This window comes from Falco biarmicus, unplaced genomic scaffold, assembly GCF_023638135.1.
Source record: "Falco biarmicus isolate bFalBia1 unplaced genomic scaffold, bFalBia1.pri scaffold_27, whole genome shotgun sequence".
Taxonomy (NCBI): Eukaryota; Metazoa; Chordata; class Aves; order Falconiformes; family Falconidae; genus Falco; species Falco biarmicus.
The window spans coordinates 2,454,782-2,473,660 of NW_026611833.1; the positions used below are offsets into that span (position 1 = coordinate 2,454,782).

The 18,879-nt window shown below is 52.2% G+C and overlaps 1 protein-coding gene across 1 annotated transcript; it reads right to left on the bottom strand.

Annotated features, from left to right (window-relative positions):
* Positions 1-8,692: 8,692 nt before the first annotated feature.
* On the bottom strand, positions 8,693-12,680 carry LOC130143379 (olfactory receptor 14C36-like). The gene is made up of 3 exons (XM_056326064.1): positions 12,407-12,680; positions 11,985-11,990; positions 8,693-9,348 (listed from the first exon to the last, which is right to left on the bottom strand). Exons 1-3 carry the CDS (start codon positions 12,678-12,680, stop codon positions 8,693-8,695), a joined length of 936 nt encoding a protein of 311 aa, XP_056182039.1.
* Positions 12,681-18,879: the final 6,199 nt, after the last annotated feature.

The window sequence follows — 18,879 nt, forward strand, 5'->3', positions numbered from 1 at the left end:
CCACTCACTTATCCCCTCATTGTCCACTTTGACACTTCATAGCACGTTGCTTATTCATTTACCTACATGGGATAGGTTACAAGTTTCTCACTCGTCATGTACGTTAGTGCTCACCCTCAAGCAGCACCACTGAAGGCTTTCACTGACTGCACATGCTCCCCAAGCGGGGTTTTGCCCGCGTTTGAGGGCTGTTTGACATGGAGGTTGCAATCGGTCACTACCACCGTTACCTTTGTTTTACTATTGACTGGGGTTTTTTTGGTTTGTGTTTTTAGGGTTTTTTGGTTTTGGTTTTGGTTTTTTTTATATGTATGAGGGTTGAAAGACCTTACCAGCTTGTCTTCGGCTGTGGCCAGAACTTCCTTGCTTGAATGCTCCTTCCTTTGGCAATGGTGTTCTTTCCACCCCTTGTTCTATGTCACTCATCCTTCCCAAGGTGACTCCCTTGGTCAGAAGTCCCTTCATTCGCAGAGAGGGGGTCCTCACTTGACCTCACTTTGTTCACAGAGGTGTTTATCAGATAGTGAACCACTGAATCACTGTGGTAATTGAGGAGTTTAGAACACCCGCCACCCCCGGACTTATTTCAGTCCTGGCCCAGTTCATTGTATTGACATTTTGGTGGAGCTTGAGTGACTCCAGTCATTCATATTGTTGTTACTGTTTGGTATCCTGTGCCCAGGGAGCTGTAGTAGGACCTTGGAGGTGGGTAACTTTGGCATGGAGGTGGGCATTGGTATTACAAGGAGATTATTTCATCTGAGGAAAGTCCTATCGCCTCAATGGTTGGCTCAGCAGTGGACAGCCTCTCGTAGCTTCTTATGTGACATCAGCTGTGTGGTACCATCAAGTTTCCCTTCCTGCAGGGAGCACAGCAGAGCTTGGCGGTGGGGTCTCCACTTGCTCCACCCTCCATTACTCCCATCAGCAGGTGCTGAGACGGCAGGGTGTGTTGCTTAGGGAGCTGTGGTAGAGTAGATTCTGTCCATGCCAACCATCCTAAAAGCGATGCAGTTATTTTAGCCTAGAAATCTTTCTATACTGCTAGGCTTCTGTTGGGTCCCAGTTTTCCCTAATTCCAAAGTAATGAGTAATTTTCCCAGAGGCAATTGAAACAGCAGACACAGAAAAAAGTCCCCTCAACTCCACTCTGTAGTGGGGTGAACTGGGAGTGACAATGCTGGAAAGCCCTTTGATGCCATGAGAACGTTTAATCTTTGATCACCCCAAGTTCCTCTTTCCCTAATGCCATAAGGCAGGACAGACACCTCCAGAGCCCACAGCATAGTCCCTTGCTCCTTGGAACACCCTCAGCCAGACCAACCACAGCTCATGAGAGCGACATCCAAAGGTCTTCCAAAAATCAGAAAGGCCTTTTCAGTGCGGTTTTGATGAGGAAAGCTTTAGGGTTTGTTCAGAGAAATCTCCCCTAACTTGTCACAGTCTTTTCCCTATTGGATAGGTCCCCATTCCCAGAGGCAGCAAATGCCCAGTGGCACCTTCATCACCCAGTTCCTCCTCCTGGCATATGGAGACCCATGGGAGCTGCAGCTCTTGCACTTCTGGCTCTTCCTGAGCACCTGTCCTGGTTTCAACTGGGATAGAGTTAATTTTCTTCTTCAGTATATGATCTGTTTGGGCTATGATGTGAGAACAATGCTGAGAGCACACTCATGTTTTTAGTTGTTGCTGGGCGATGTTTATACTAAGTCAAGGACTTTTTGGTTCCTCGGGCACTGCCAGCGAGAGGGCTGGAGGGGCACGGGATATTGGGAGGGGACACAGCCAGGACAGGTGACCCAGGGTAGCCAAAGAGGTATTACATACCATATGACGTCATGCTGAGTATGTAAACTGGGGGAAGAGAAGGAAGTTGGGAACATCTGGCATTATGGCGTTTGTCTTCCCGAGTAACCATGGCACGTGACGGAGCCCTGCTGCCCTGGGGATGGCCGAACACCTGCCTGCCCATGGGAAGTGGGGAATGAATTCCTTGCTTTGTTTGCTTGTGCCCGCGGCTTTTTGCTTTGCCTATTAAGTTGTTCTTATCTCAATCCTTGCGTTTTACATTCCTTCCCGATTTTCATCCCGATCCCTCTGGGTGAGGGAGGGGTGAGCAAGTGGCTGCGTGGTGCTTGGTTGCCGGCCAGGGTTAAACCACGACAGCACCGACCTGGCTGCCCTCATAACCAACGGCCTCGTCATCACTGCCGTCATCACCTCAACACCCCCATGTATTTCTTCCTCCTCAACCTCTCCCTCCTCGACCCGTGTTCCATCTCCACCACTCTCCCCAAAGCCCCAGAGGACCTTTGGTGCAACTGAACCTCATGTCTAGGAAGGACAAAGTGCTTTGGAATGTGTCCTTGGCAATGGTACCTGTGATCCAGGAACACTGTGAAAATCATTGGTCTGTTCCTCAACTGCCTCAGCACAGGGATGATAATCAACGGTGCTGGCTAACTGGGGAGGCCCCAGAAGACTGGAGGTTAGTCAAAGTGGTGCCCACCTGCAAGATGGGCAGGAAGGAGGATCTGGAGAACTACAAGCCTGTAAACCCAATCCTTGTGTCAGAGAAGGTCATGGACGACAACTAGGTTGCTCAGGCAAGACTTGCCCTTGTTGAAGCCATGCTGGCTGTGCTGAATCACCTCCCTGCTCACCGTCGGCCTTAGCACAGCTTCTAGGAGGATCTTTTCCATGATCTTCCCAGGCACGGAGCTGATGCTGACAGGTGGCCAGTTCCCAGGGTTCCTCTTTCTACCCTTTTGAAGGATGCGTGCAATGTCTCTCTTTTTCCAGTCACCAAGAACTTCACCTGAGTGACTTGACATTTCCAATAGCATGGAGGGTGGCTTGGCGACTCCATCAGCCAGCTCCCTCAGGGCTCAGGCATTCATCTAGTCAGGTCCCACGGACTTACTCATGTTCAGGTTCCCCATGTCTGTTGTTACTGGTTTGCCAGCTGTGTTTGTTGGGGGTGCACATTTAATTTGTCCTTCATTCTCTAAGTGACATGCCTAGACCAGTCCTTCTTCTCCTTCTTCTTTGAGTCCCGTGCCGTGTTCAGATCCAGCCACACTTTGTTCCTCCTGACACATCCCTACGTAACTGGGCAGCATCCCTATACCCTTTGCAGGATCCATGGCCCTCCTTCCACATCCTCTGCAATTCCTGGATGGACCTCTTCAATCGGGTACATCTGACCGTTGACGGGATCTGTCAGGAAGACTCTCAGAGTTTCTGTAATGCAGAGGAGAAGGAGATGCTCTAGAGGAGGGCTTCCTTGCCACACCATCAGAGGAGAAGGCATGGTGGCTCTCTGCTCCCAGGCACAGCTGCAGGGGTGTGAAGTTGCTGTGTGTGGAACAAGGGGTGCCCAAGGCCGGCTGGGCCGAGTGGGTGGTGGGAGACTAGAATTCATGTTGCTGGTTTGGAGCAGGCACTGAGAACCCAGCTCTCGTTAGCACTTTTCTGAGCTGCTCCTTTGGCCCTGCACACACCAGGATGGCCCTGGGCAGTGCCGTGCTGCCAGGAGGGTGCAGAAGGGCAGAGCTGAGCACAGAGCGGGTGGGATGGCTATGTGAGCCCTGAGTAGCTCGGAGGCATGGGGCCAGAGAAGCAGCTCCTGGCAGGGACAGCTCCAGGCAGCAGAGACGTGGGCAGGCAGCAAGAGGGAGCTGCTCCCAGAAACACTGTGGGAGGGGGGATTCAGGCATCTCCCTGCCATCCCCTGCAGGGCAGGCACCTTCCCTGGAAAAAGCCCCTGCTCTTCTTCACCATCAGCATAGCCTCTGCACTTAGAGCCATGGGCTCGGTCGCCTTCTCCGTGGCCTCACCCCAGAAGGGGAGGAATCATCAAATACCCTCCCACCTGCCCCATCCTGCCTCCACTGGTAGCAGCGCTGCAGCGTTTGTCCATCTTCCCCCCTTCTGTCTCTGCTCCTCGTGCTCTTATCACTCAACTTGGATGCGGCGTGGGATTCAGAAGCACTTGAGAGACCAGCCTGAGGGGTCTTGCCATACAGGTTAGCCTATGGCAGTAAGGTCTCCCAATCGCCTCCTGATACCTAAGCTCCCAGAAGTCCAAAAGAGACACCTCTCACTTCAGGACACCCCACCTTCAGGAGCTGGGTGGCTGCAGGCTGCGCTCCAGAAGGGCACAACTCTCCGGTGGCATCGCTGTGTGATCAGGGAGCCCCATGGAGAAGACACCCCAGGAGTGCTGCTGGGTAGCTGTGCACAGGCAGCTGCAATGTGCCCTCTGTGTCCCTGGCTGCAGGGGCAGAGCGGAGATCCTTCTCAGGTATGATGAGGCAGCATGAGGAGCTTGCAGATCGGTACTTGGAAACTGGCTGCCTCTGCTCTCAGCAGCGTCCAGTTCCTTCTCTGGGAAGCATTGGGGGTGACAGTCCTGCAGGTCAAGGAGCTGCCAGCACAGGGCAGCTGAAACCAGGGCGGGTGGACAGACTGGCTGTCCTCAGTCCGCACAAAGGGACTGTCTCTTTGCCTCTCAGGGCCCACCTGATGGCACCTGCAGTGCAGCAGGAATGGCAGTGCCAAAACCACTCCTCAGCTGTGGTGGGGCAACCGGAACAAAATACACAGAGAAAAATCCCCTCAACTCCGCTCCATAGTTGGGTGAACACGGGGTGGCAATGCTGTGAAGCCCTTTGATGCCCTGAGTGTATTTAATCCTAGATCACGCCACGTTCCTATTTCGCTACTGCTGTAGGGAAGGACTGACTCCTGCAGAGCCCACAGCAGAGTCTCCTACTCCCTGGAGCACCCTCAGCAAAAACCAACTCATGAGAGATCTACTAAAGGTCTTCGGGAAAGCAGAGAGGCCTTTTCATTGGGGTTCCTCTGAGAAATATGTTAGGTTTTGCTCAGCAAAGTCTTGCCTAACTCTTTTCCCTCTCAGACAATCTCTGTGCCAGGAGGCACCAGATGCCAAGTGGCTACCCCTTAACCCAGTTCCTCCTCCTGGCATTGGCAGACACGCGGGAGCTGCAGCTCTTGCACTTCTGGCTCTCCTGGGCATCTCCCTGGCTGCCCTCATGGCCAACAGCCTCATCATCACCACTGTACTGTGCGATCACCTCCTCCACACCCCCATGTGCTTCATCCTCATAACCTCTCCCTCCTCGACCTGGGCTCCATCCCCACCATTCTCCCCAAAGCCACGCTCAGTTTCCTGTACGACCAGAGCCATCTCTTACTGAGGATTTGCTGCCCAGCACTTACTGATTCTCTTTTTCATTTCAGCAGAGTATTTTCTTCTCACTGTGATGGCTTATGACTGCTTATGAGATTTGCCATCTACCTCGCCAACCTGACAGCCTGCAGTTGTGCGTGAGGAGCTCCACAGTGGATGTCATTTCCCTCAGCTTCAGCAAAACTGTTGTCATGGTCTCCCTCAGTGTTCTGCCCGAGTGAGGCCATGTCACTCTGGGTGCGAAGAGATGAGTAAAACACCAGCTGGATGGTCAGGCTGAGAGAGCAGTGGGGAAGGGCTCACACCCCACCTGGAGGCCACTGGGACATACTGGGGCAGTGTGGGCAGCACAGGGGACTCTCCTGCTTACAGTTTAAGAGCTGTACACATGACCCAGTGGAGGCAACTCTCACAGTGTCTGTCGGTGGCACCAAACTGAGAGGAGCATCCCTGTGCCCTAGGGATGCCATGGAGGGGAACCCTGGCAGGTGGGGTGGCCGCCCTGGCAGGAGCTGCACAGATGCAGGACGGACCAAGGGCAGAGCCTGCACCTCCCTCGCATGGACTAACACCCTGCAGCTGCAGGGCCTGGGACCTGCCTGGCTGGGCAGTGTCTGTGCAGAAAAGGCCCTGGTGGTGCTGGGGGACAGAAGGCAAAACACAATCCCAGCCCGTGACCTGGTAGCAGAGGCAGCCAGCAGGGCCCTGGAGCGTACGAAGAGGTGCCTTGCCAAGAGAGTGAGGGAAGTGATTGTGTCCCCACGCTCATCCCTCGTTAGACCCCCTGTCCGTGACTGTGTTCATTTTTGGGCCCTGACTGTGGAGGGAAGCGGGGAGGGAGCGGCTGGGTGGCTGCTGGGCTTTTGGCCAGAGACAAGCCTTGACAGCAAGGAAGATGTGTATAATTCGGAGGGAGTTGAGGAAGGAAGGGAGGCAACAGAAAGTCCCCAGGACTTGGAGGGCCACGGTTTCATATCTTTGGCAAACCCCATTCAGAATATGCTGGGAAGTGATGCTGACATTCCGAACCAACAAGGTCCATGGGCAGGCAAAGCTGTGCCTGTTGTTGTGACCCTAAGGAGACCCACACGCCTCTCTAAGGTGACCTGCACACCTACGGCATAGATCATGCTGGGGCTGAATCTCCTGCCTGGCTTCAATGGCCCCCCGAAGCCATGGACAAAGCTTTGGGTGGAGGCCCCAGGTGAGACTGGTCAGGGCCAGGAAGGCCTAGGGATGCTCTCAGGGCCCTGCCCCCATGGGATCCCACCTGCCAGTGCCCTCAGCAGGCCAGGTTTTACTACCCTCATCTCCCAGGGCTGTGCTCTGCTGCTCTCCTTCCCCACTTACCTGGGCATTAAGGACACCACAATTTCATAATCACTACAATCAAGACTGGCACTGCTATTCACATCCCTGAGCATCTTGTCCTCTTTGTGGAGACCCAGGTCCAGGTGAGCATCAGTGTGGGCAACCTGTTTGGTCTGAGGAACTTGCCCACAAGCCCCTGCACTCTTGGCATCCTTGCTTACCTGTCCTGTGAACACCAAGGAGACTGATTCCCCCAGAATAAACCAGACTATCTCACCCATTGTTTCTCCTGCCACAGTATCTCACAATCCAAACATTTTTTTAATTGGCAATAAATTAATCTTTGCCAAGGCAACACATCTCTGGACATGAAAAGAATCATTAAGAGATTTCTTTGTCTTTATCTTGACCCATGAGCATTGCTGGTTTATTTTCTTCCTTTGTCCTGTTGAGTCAGTGCAGCGAATGAGCAGCTGAATGTTTGTCTCACCATTGGTCAAGGTTAACCCACCACAAAACCACATCAGGACTGCTGAGCCCACAGTGGGGCTCCCCAGCACAAGCGAGACCCTGACACATCACAGCAAGTCCTGCAGAGGCCAGAAGGATGGTTAGGACCTGGAGCATATTATGGGCAAAGGGAGGCTGAGAGAGCAAGAGTATTATTTGAGAAATTGTTCTGAATGAAAGACTGGAGCGCTGGACCCAGGCCAGCTGGTGGGATCTCAATCAATATCTGTTAGAACACCATGCCATGAGAACATGATCTTGTTGGAGGTGTCTGACAATGGCCTTCCCTGAGAGACCAATGTGGCAAGGGCTATGGGACTTGTGTTTAACAAGTGTCAGTAGGAAAGTGGCTCCCTTTATATTTAGAAATGGTGATGGAGTTGGGTATCACTGGGCAACGGAGGAGGACAGAGGTGGCCATGCAGCAGTGGTCCCTAATGAGGGCTGGGGTATATGACCAGGCTTGGAAATGAGCAGTGTTTGGGAATTTGTGGGGAAAATTTCCCTTCTGCAGCTTTCTGAGGGTGTGCAGGGAACACGGCACAGATCTGGCCCCTCAGTCCCGCTCCTTTGGTGCCTTGCTTGCTTCACCATGACCCCTGGGTCTGCACCAGGACACGCTGCTGTGTGCCCCCACCCTGCACACCCACACAGCTGAGCTCTCACTGGTGTTTCCCTCTCCCTGGCTCTTCCCAGCCCAGCCCCCCCCCCAGCTCTGCCCACCTCCCCTGCCCTCTCCCCAGCCCAGGCAGACACAGCAGCCCACGCGGGGCTGGCCCCATGCAAGTGCCCACCCAAAGGGGGCTGCAGAGCTCTGGGCACTCACCCCATGGCCATAGACCATCACAAGGGCACAGGAGATGCTGGTGGGCAGAGAGGGGTCTCCTCCTGCCAGTCAGCCCCAGGGCTGGCACCAGCCATGGCAGGAGGACACAGAGGCATTGTCTGCTGCTCCTCTCTCACAGGGACCCTGCTTGCCCACTCCTGGCAGCCCCTCGGGGCCAGTCCCTGTCCCCAGCACCAGGCTGCTGGCCTGGGGGCTCCCCAGGCACCTCCTGCTGCACCAGGGACACAGCAGCCTGCCCCAGCTGGGGCATCCACAGAGACACCTGCTCTTGCCCAGGGATGTGGTCTCAGGCATGGCCCTGAGCAGGCGGTGCTGCTGTGCAGGGCAGCGGTGCCTGAAAGCCCAGGGAGATGGTCCCAGGCACATCCCTCTTGGTCACCCACCATTCCCATGGGCACTGGGCCCCCACACGCCAAGGCTCAACACAGGCCCATGCCCTAACGCGTTGCCCCATGCCCTCCTCCCCTGAGCCATGGGGAACCCAAGCCCAGCAGCATGGTCTTCTGGGGGCAATTCCTGCAGCCTGTTCCTGAGCTCAGCTTTGGAAGAAGAGACCAACCTCCAGATATAGGCATTGAAAAAACCCACCCTTTTATTACTGAGATGTGACACAGGAATATATATGTACCATCCTCCCTGGCGCATGTACAAAGGCCTCTGGGTCAGGGAGGCTGGGTTCGTGCTTTTGGGGAAGTGGAGTGAGGAAATACATTGAAGTAAAACCATGATTGTCATAGATGGAATGTTAAACACACATGATGTCCTATACGTGACTTGAAAATACCTTGTAAAGAGCCACAGTCAGTTCATTGCCGCTGAGAGACACCTGACTGCATCAGCTTCTTCAGTGCGTCCTTCAGCTTCTGGTTCCTCATGCTGTAGATGAGGGGGTTCACTGCTGGAGGCACCAACGAGTACAGGACTGAGACCGCCAAGTCCAGAGATTTGGCGGAGACGGAGGGGGGTTTCAGGTAGGCAAATGTGCCAGTGCTGAGAAAGAGGGAGACCACGGCCAGGTGAGGGAGGCACGTGGAAAAGGCTTTGTGCCGTCCCTGCTCAGAGGGGATCCTCAGCACAGCCCTGAAGATCTGAACGTAGGACAGCATGATGGAAACAAAACAGCCAAATGCTATGAAGGCACTAACCACAATAAGCCCCACTTCCCTGAGGTAGGTGTGTGAGCAGGAGAGCTTGAGGATCTGTGGGATTTCACAGAAGACCTGTCCCAGGGCATTGCCCTGGCAGAGTGGCAGTGAAAAAGTATTGGCCGTGTGCAGCGCAGCATAGAGAACATCACTACCCCAGACAACAGCTGCCATGTGGACACAAGCTCTGCTGCCCAGCAGGGTCCCGTAGTGCAGGGGCTGGCAGATGGCCACGTAGCGGTCATAGGCCATGACAGTGAGGAGAAAATACTCAGTTGAAATGAAAAATAAAAAGAGAAAAGCTTGGGCAGCACATCCTGCATAGGAGATTGTCGCGATGGAGGGAAGACACAGTCGCTCAATATGAGTGATCAGCAGACTTCGTTTATTGTACCTTACAGTCACCTTTTATGCCTTGTTATAATTAGCTCATACATATTACAAAAGTTAAGCTCATTATTGGTTAGTTGCCTAAATACCAAGCCCGCCCCTTGTTTCTCTTCTGTAGTTTTCTGTTCCCACCTGCAACATTCTTTTCCCACCAAAATCTTCCTGTTACTGTGTAAAAAGGACAGCCAAAGACAGTGTATTTTGCTTTACTTCAGATAAGCTGAGAGCGATGTGCATTTTTGTCCAGCCAGCTGGACTATGTCTATGTGACCCTTTTCAGCTAGCCAGTTAGCCACAATTCCCCCGTTTTTATTTTGGGCGACATAGCCTTGGTTGACCATTTTCAACAACAGCGTTTTAACACAGGAAAATACACAGCCAACTTATAAAATCTCAGTTCAGAAGTATAATTCCAGAAATACTTGAAAAATAAAGTTAGCTTGAAGCTTTAATTTAGATGCTCTTTCTGTTCCAGTGATACAAAAAGTTTAAAAAATTCAAAGGTAATTTTAAAGTTCTGAACATGGACTAATGCAAGCTCAAAACCCAAAAAGAAACCAAACTGATGTTTGACTAGGAATATTTGCAAATATTTTAGTGGAAAATCCCTGACCATTAACAATTTTCTGTCCAAATAACAACTGCCCTTATGCAACCAACCAGTCCATACATTTTCTGAAGAATTCCTCATCGATATCAAAGAATTAACAAAGGGAAAAAATTAGTTCTAAGCTATATACATTCATAAGTGGATTTTTCAATAGTTACATACAGATTTACACACTAAGCCATAATGGCTTGTAGGTGATACACACAAGAAGAGTACGTTGCTTATCTGTCTGAATGTCTATGCTAAATTTGACAACTGTGCCACAAGCCAAGCCTACATGGGTGCTGTATGTTATGCACGTTCCTTAACAAACAGAAGTATAATAGGTAAATTCCCAAGATCTAGTCCCCAACCTAATTATATTATTTTGTAGCCAATTAAGGAAAATAACACAAATGTGCATATCTACATGTGCACACACCTTTTAGTTCAGAACCGATCTGTGATATAAGGTCTTAGCCTTATGGCATCATCGAATCTTAACGAGTACAGTAATTAAAAATGCAGTCTTACTGTAAGTGCGATTTATGCTGACATTCCCTCAAATGCTACATGTGAGTATTTCTCACTCAACTGCCTCAAGTTAAAATAGTAGTATTTGTTAATATGTATTAAAAAAATCATTAATTCTCTACAATAGCAGTTGACTTCAATAACACTATGTAAGCAAAAGAGGCTTAAGATGGGTTTTCTGAATGCTAACAATTTATTTTAGACTGTCTAAACTCAGGTCTTGAAAGATTTCACTCTGCCAGACGTAGAAACACTGTTGCACTCCAGTTGTGATATCCCTTTTCCCAAGTTGTCACATGCACATCTTGCTCAAGCAACATTATTGTCAAAGTTTCTCTCTGCTACATAAAAGCATGTTGCACTTGTAGACATAGAAGACCCCACCCTTACTTAGATTATTACCTTATTACCTCATAACTCTTAGTATACCTTGTATCTCTGATTTCATCACTTCAAAAATTCACCAGAAGCAGATAAAACCACAGCATCAGACTAAACTACACCTTAACTGCTGATTCAAATAAAGGCATTCTCTTCCACATATGCCTAATGCTTACAAATAGTGTTGGCTGGTTTTGATCAAGAAACTATTATTACAATAATGATCAAAAATAATAATCCCATTTGCAAAATGCCTTTAAGCCAGCCTCCTAGTCCCAACCAATTTCCACATTCAGAATACATCATAAATACAGAATACAGAATAAATTATCTCCATCAAGGCAAAAAGGCTTCTCTTTAAGCACAGAGATGTTTGCTAGGTCAAGGCAGAAACCCATTTCTTGTAGGTGACATCTGAAGCACCTTTTTTTTTTTTTTTTTTTTTTTTTTTTTTTTTTTTTGGGTTTGTAATCAAGTCCGTATTTTTCCTTGAGAAGCTTAAGCTGTTCCTCTTGTTTCAGGAGTGTTTCCAACTCTGATTTGTCGAATAGGTCCGTATTTCCCAAAAATATCATACATTTCCTCCGCTGTGATTTCATACGGCAGGTTCCGAATATAAAGGATCCGATTGACCTCTGGGGGCAGCCAGATGTCAGCTCGCTTGGCCGCTTGCATCGCCATGGCGCCGATCGGAGCGGGGGGGTGGCGCCGATCGGAGCGGGGGGGGGGTGGGGGGGGGTGCCGCCTCGGAGAGAAGCCGCGGCCGGGAAGGGGCCTGCTGGGCTGCGCCGCCGCTCGCCGCTGCCGCGGGGGTCCCGGATGCTATCCCATACGCTAATAACCCGGGTAATGCCTTTTTACAATCTATGTCCTGAACGCTCCGCTTTTCTAAAAAGCATATGAGCGAATCGTACGTCGCTTGTCTCTCCATACCTTCGTCAGCGCTGTTGCAGCCTTTGCGAGACTTCGGCGACGCGTGGCCGGCGGGACCCTCTGTAGGTGCTCCCGGGCGCGGGGACTGTGCCCTTCCGCCTCCTGCGCTGCTTTCAGGACCGGTACCCGAATCTCCGTCGAACCGTGGCTCGCAGGTTCAGCCCTCTCTAGGGTCCCTGTTCGGGCGCCATTTGTCGCGACGGAGGGAAGACACAGTCACTCAATATGAGTGATCAGCAGACTTCGTTTATTGTCCCTTACAGTCACCTTTTATGCCTTGTTATAATTAGCTCATACATATTACAAAAGTTAAGCTCATTATTGGTTAGTTGCCTAAATACCAAGCCCGCCCCTTGTTTCTCTTCTGTAGTTTTCTGTTCCCACCTGCAACATTCTTTTCCCACCAAAATCTTCCTGTTACTGTGTAAAAAGGACAGCCAAAGACAGTGTATTTTGCTTTACTTCAGATAAGCTGAGAGCGATGTGCATTTTTGTCCAGCCAGCTGGACTATGTCTATGTGACCCTTTTCAGCTAGCCAGTTATCCACAGGAGATGGCCCTGGTTTCCCACAGGGAATTGGCCATGGCTTTGGGGACAATGGTAGAAATGGAGCCCAGGTCAAGAAGGGACAGGTTGAGGAGGAAGAAGTACATGGGGGTGTGGAGATGTTTGTCACACACTACGGTGGTGATGATGAGTCCGTTGCCCAGGACGGCAGCCAGGTAGATGCCCAGGAAGAGCCAGAAGTGCAAGAGCTGCAGCTCCCGCGTGTCTGCCAATGCCAGGAGGAGGAACTGGGTGATGGAGCTGCTGTTGGACATCTGCTGTTTCTGAACACAGGGACCTGTTGAAGGACAAAAGGCAGGGACAATTTAGGAGAGACTTCTTTGAGCCAAGTGAAAGCCGTTTCTCCTAGATGCGCCCCCGCTGCCCCATGTCCCCCCCTCTGCCGTTCCTAGGAGAGCTCCCTTCCGAGCCGTGGCTGGAGCTGTGCTGAGTGCTGGCCGAGTGTGCTGTGAGGAGCAGGGGCTGTGCCCGCTGGCTGCCCAGCAGTGAGCCCTGCTCTGCAGCAGGGGCTTCATGGGAACCGTGGGGGCAGGGGCCAGTCCTGGCCTTGCACTGGCTCAGCCCAAACTGCTCCCAGCGCAGAAGGGCCTGTCAGCATCGGCTCTGCCCGTGCTGAGCAACGGCCATGGCCAGAGTCAGGTCAGGAGGGCTTTGTGCTGTGCTCAGGGAGAGCAGAGTGAGTGCTGAGAGGCAAGGGCACTGTCTGTGCCTGAGGGCAGAGGCAGGGACTCTGGTGAGTCCCTCCAGCTCCTTCTCAGCTGCCCTGCACTTGCAGCTTTCTGTGATAGAGTCCAATTACACTGACATGTGTCCTGGTTTAACCCTGGCTGGAAATTATGTACCGCAGGGATGCTCACTTACTCCCCCCTCACCCATAGGTATGAGGAGAGGAATCAGAAAGGAATGTAAATCTTGAAGTTTGAGACGAGAAAAAAATCATAAATGCAGTAGAATAAAAATGAAATTACAATAACAATAATGAGAATGACAGTTATAATGAGAGGGAGGTAGTCGGGGGTAATAAAATCCAACAAGAAAGGAAGGAAAGGAAGGAAAGGAAGGAAAGGAAGGAGGGAAGGAAGGAAGGAGGGAAGGAAGGAAGGAAGGAAGGAAGGAGGGAAGGAGGGAAGGAGGGAAGGAAGGAAGGAGGGAAGGAAGGAAGGAGGGAAGGAGGGAAGGAGGGAAGGAAGGAAGGAGGGAAGAATGGAAGAAAGAAACAAAGAAGGAAAGAAACAAGGAGGAAGGAAAGAAGCAAAGAGAGAAAGAGAGAAAGAAATGAAGAAAGACAGAAAGGAAGAAAGGAAGAAAGGAAGCAGGGAAGACAGTGATACACAATACAGCTGCTCATCACCCACTGACTGATGCCCAGCCAGTCCCCAGCATCGACTGGCAGACCCCAGCAACCCCCACCAAGTTTATATACTGAGCATGAACATGTTGCATCACCTATAAACAACCAAAAATATCAGTGCATTTTCAAAATTGTTCTCAAAAGTCCTTCCCACTTAGATGAAAATTAACTCTATCCCAGCCACAACCAGGACACTTTGTTACCCTAAAAAGCAAGCAGACACTGCTGAAGAGCAGAGGGATCCACTACAGAGCACAGAATGGCTCGCCCTTTCTCGAAGTCTCAGCACCCCGCTTCTAGCCAGGGACACCCATGGTCACAGTGTGCCCTGGAAGCAGCGTGCAGCTTGGGTGGACACCCCAAGCAGGTGACCAAGGGTCCTGATTATGGTGATTGTTAAAGGAGAGCCAGCTCCTTCCCCAGCATCACACACTGCATTGCCCACAGCTTCACAGATTAGAGGAAACCCGGGACACCTCCTTGCTGTGCTCACATCGGCACAGGAGGACTCACAGGGTCTGTGCCTGAGCCTGCAGCTGAAACTCCCATTCCAACCGAGCCGGTCAGTTATCCCAAAATCATCTGAGCAAAGCCGGGAGAGAGACAGATGGGCACACTGGAATGCCTTTCCCTTCTCAAGCCCTGCACAGCACCTCCCAGACCAGAGCAATGCAGGACAGCCACGCTCAACGCCTGCAGCTGTCCCTGCCAGCAGCTCTTTCTCTGGCCCCACGGCTCTTCCCTGCCAGCGCTCACAGAGCCCAGCTCAGCCCCTGTGTGCCCAGCTCTGCCCTGCAGCCGCTCTCTGCCTGCAGGCCTGAAAGAACAGCTCCCCCAGAGCCTGAGGGAAAAGGAGAGCTGATGCTGCTTTGATCTGGATGCTGCTGCAGAGGGAAGGCACTTGCTGACCTTCCTCATAAACATCACTGTGATGCTCTGAGAGTCTCTGCCCCTGCTCTGACCTACACAGTTCAGATTCCATTCCTACCAAGATGAGCAAGATAAAAATGGAAGCAGAGATTCAGGCAAGAAGAGACTCCAGCAGAAAACCCCTGCCGTGAATGTGCTCATGAGAAGTCGCCTTGGAAATGAGGTGGGCATGAGCAGAAGCTGCGAGCAGCCCTGACCAGTGCAGCACCCACGCAACAGCACGAGAACATTGCCCTGACAGGGTTTGCTCCTTCCACCTACAGATTCTCCCTGCAGCCGCACGGGAGCCCCCCGGCAGGCTGAGAGCTGCCCCTGGCAGGCGGCAGAGCCCCTGCCCCAGCACACAGCCCCCTGGGCTGCAGGGACCCTGCTGGCAAGGACAGCCCTGGGCACCCCTGCCTGCACAGCCACCTTCACAGCCCTGCAGCCGGCCCTGGCACAAGGCAGCCCACATGCCCTGGCCCTCCCACGCTGCAGCAGGGAAGCCCTGCTCTGCAGCACACTGGCCTCCTCCACAGCACAAGGCTCCCACACGGTCCCACAGGCTGGGGGGGCCCCAGCTGCTGCAGACCCGGCTGGGAACTGCAGAGGCATTGCCCTGCAGCCACACACTTACCGGCTCCAGGGCTCTGCAGATTTCTCCAGCAGGGAGCTCTCAGCAGCCTCCCACCAAGGGCTGCTTTTGAGCTCTCCCTGCCTCCCTCCCCTGCCCCTCTGGGCTCCCTCCAGCTGTCCCTGGGGCTGCAGGGGAACCTGCTGGGCAGCAGGATGAGGCAATCCCTCATGGGCCTTGCCTCACCTGGGGGGACACACTTATTTCCAGCGGTGGCAATTCTCTTACTAGAAAAAGTTTTGTGCAGGAGTATCAACTTTTGTTAACGCATTACTAGAGAGGACACCAGGAAGACTGCAGCAAAGGACCCAAGTACTCCTAAAAGAGTGTGTGTGCATGTGTGTGTCTGGTGGTTCTACAGGCAGGGCGGGGAGGATGTCTTCAGTGCTTCAGTAAGCCCTGCAGAGCCCATTTCAGCACTTCATTGCACAGTCCGAGGGCTCAAGACTCAGCTCTCCCTTGCCCAGGCCATGTCTCTGCTCTGAAGCAAAGCCTTTGCACCCCCGGGCTCGGGGACACTTGGTACCAGGTTGCCTCATGGCCAGGCAGAGCTGGGCTGGTGCCACAGCTGGGGGGCTTCAGCCCAGATGTGCAGCAGGGCCCTCAGCCAGGGGCCCACGCAGAGGCAGCTGCAGCCCGTCCTGTTGCAGACAGAGCTGTGACCCTGAGGGAACCAAGTGCCAAGGCAGGTGGCAGAGCTCAGCACAGCTGCTCGGCAAGGACAGCAGCCTCCAACAGCCCAGGCATCCACCACGCGGTTTAGACCGGTGAGGCAATTCCAGGGCACCCGAAGGAGCGTTCCCTCCTTCTGCACAGGCCACAGCCTGCCAGTGTATGACCTGGGGCCTGCACTCTGCTGCTCTCCTGCCTCACTCCCCTGGGAGATGAGACTCCACCATTTCTTTGCTCCTAGTACCAAGGTGGACACGAATGATGCAGGGTTTCAGATCCAGGGGAGCATCACAGCTGCTGGCCCATCTGGCAGCTGTGCTAGAACGCTGATGCAAAGAACCTGCAGACACCTAAACGTGCATTGTCACTGTGCTGCCCTGTGGCTGTCAGCGGGCGGTTACTTGACCACGGGCTTGCAGGATCCCACCAAGCCTCTGTCTCGCTGCTCCCCTCCTTCTTCACTCACCTCGATGTCTGTAGGGCTGTTCTCTCACATCATTCTCACTCCTCTCCCTTTCTGTTTTGTCCTTTCTGCCATAGGGTATCACAGAGGTGCCACTAGAATTGCTTATTGGCTCAGGTTTGGGCAGGGGCTGGTCCATTTTGGAGTCAAATGAAAGTGGCTGTTATGGCCATGGAGTCAGCTCTGGATCTCTTCTTACCTTTGCCAGCCTACAAACACCTCCAAACCACTCCCAAACCCTTGCCATGTAAACCCACAGGATCTCTAAAATCCCCAGTATGATGTGAGGTTATTGATCCTAAGGCTTCCTCACGCTGCTTAAATAAGACTTTTCCCTTTCCTCTCCCTGATTTAGGTTATTTCAGAGCAGTTACCCTGAAGCACACCTGTGTCACCAGGGCCAAGCTCAGACATGTAACTACAAAAATAATAATGGGTACCAAGTGTCCAAGGTCACAAGCAAGCAAAATATTTTGCTGCAGAGCATTCTGGGGTGGTGGGCAGAGGTCACTGTGAAGGTGAAATGAGATGTCCCTAAGGAGAGCAATCCATGCTGTCCTTGGGACCAGAGACATGCAGGGCTGGACTGTGCAGTGCTGCAGGAGAAGGCATTGCTGCCAGTGATGCCTCTGTAGCCCCAGTGGACATGTGGTTCCGGTGAACCTTATACCCAGAAAGGACAAGGTGCTTTTGAATGTGTCCTTGACCATGGGCATCCCGTGATGCAGGGACACTTTGAAAATCATTGGTCTGTTTCTCTATTGCCTCACCACAGGGGTGACTTTCAACAGCGCTGGCTAACTGGGGAGGCCCAAGAAGGCTGAATGTTAGTCACGTGCTGCCCACCTACAAGAAGGGCAGGAGGGAGGATCGGGATAACTACAAGCCTGTCAACCTGATCTTAGTGCCAGGGAAGGCTGTGGAGCTGATCATCCTGAGCGCCACCACACAGGAGGTGCAGGAAAACCAGGAGGTCAGGACCAGCCAGTATGGATGTATGAAAGGCAGGTCCTTTGTGAGGAATCTGATCTCCTGCTGGGACAAGATGACCTGCCTAGTGGATGAGGGAAAGGCTGTGGATGCTGTCTACCTGGACCTTAGGAAAGCCTTTTGGCTCCATCTCCCACTGGATTCTCCTGGAGAAACTGGCTGCTCATGGCTTCGGTGGGTGTTCTCCACGCTGGGTTCGAGCTGGCTGGACAGCCAAGCCCCAAGAGGGGGAGTAAATGGAGTGAATTCAGGTGACGACGGCCCATAAGGAGTGGTGTTCCCCAGGGCTCTGTGCTGGAGCCAGTCCTGTTTCAGATCTTCATCAGTGATCTGGATTGAGTGCACCCTCAGTGAGTTTGTGTACAACATCAAGTGGGGTAGCAGTGCTGATGTCCTTGAGGGCATGAAGGCTCTGCAGAGGGATCTGCACGGGTTGGATCATTTGGATGAGTCCAGTTGTATGAAGTTCAACCAGGAGAAGTGCCAGTTCTGTACGTGGGTCACAACAGCCCCCCACAACGCTACAGGCTTGGGCCAGAGTGGCTGGAAGGCAGCCTGGTGGGGAAGTACCCTGAGGGTGCGGGTTGACAGACGGTTGAGCATGAGCCAGCAGTGTGCCCGGGTGGCCAAGAAGGCCCATATCATCGTGTCTGCTATCAGAAACAGTGTGGCCAGCAGGACCAGGGCAGTGATGGACCCCCTGTACTCGGCACTGCTGAAGCCACACCTTGAACACTGTGTTTCCATTTTGGGCCCCTCACTGCAAGAGAAACACTGAGGATCATGTCCAAGAAGGGCAACAAAGGTGGTGAAGGGTTTGGAGCCCTGGTCTGTTGATGAGTGTCTGAAAAGACAGTTTTCTTTTGAAAAGTGGTTTTACTCTGGAGAAGAGGAGACTCAGGAGAGATCTTACTGCTCTCTAGAGTTACCTAAAGGAGGTTGTAGATGAGTGGGGGTAGGTCTCTTCTGCCACATAACAAGTGACAGAACAAGAGGAAATAGCCTCTAGTTATACCAGGAGAGGTTTAGATTGCATATGAGGAAAAACATCCTCACTGCAAGGATGGTCAGGCATTGGAACAGGCTGCCCAGGGAGCTGGTGGAATCACCAGCCCTGGAGGTGTTTCAGAAATACACAGACACAGTGCTTCGGGACGTGATTTAGTGATGGAATTGGCTGTCCTGAGGTAATGGGTGAATTTGATGGTCTTTAAGGTCTTTTCCAACCTCAATGATTCTGTTCCTATGCTTCCGTGATTTATTGCAGGCCTACCTAGACACGTTGCTGAGCAAGCTGGTCTAGGTCACCCTGCTTCAGTTGGAGGGCTGGATTCGATGATCTCCAGAGGTCAGTCCAACCTGGAAAAAAAAGCCATAGAGCTATAAGAGCATATATAAAGAATGTCAACTCAACTACAGAAGTTCATGTGAAGA

Coding starts and splice junctions, on each gene's coding strand:
- LOC130143379 (XM_056326064.1), bottom strand. CDS start 12,680: ATGTCCAACAGCAGCTCCATCACCCAGTTCCTCCTCCTGGCATTGGCA.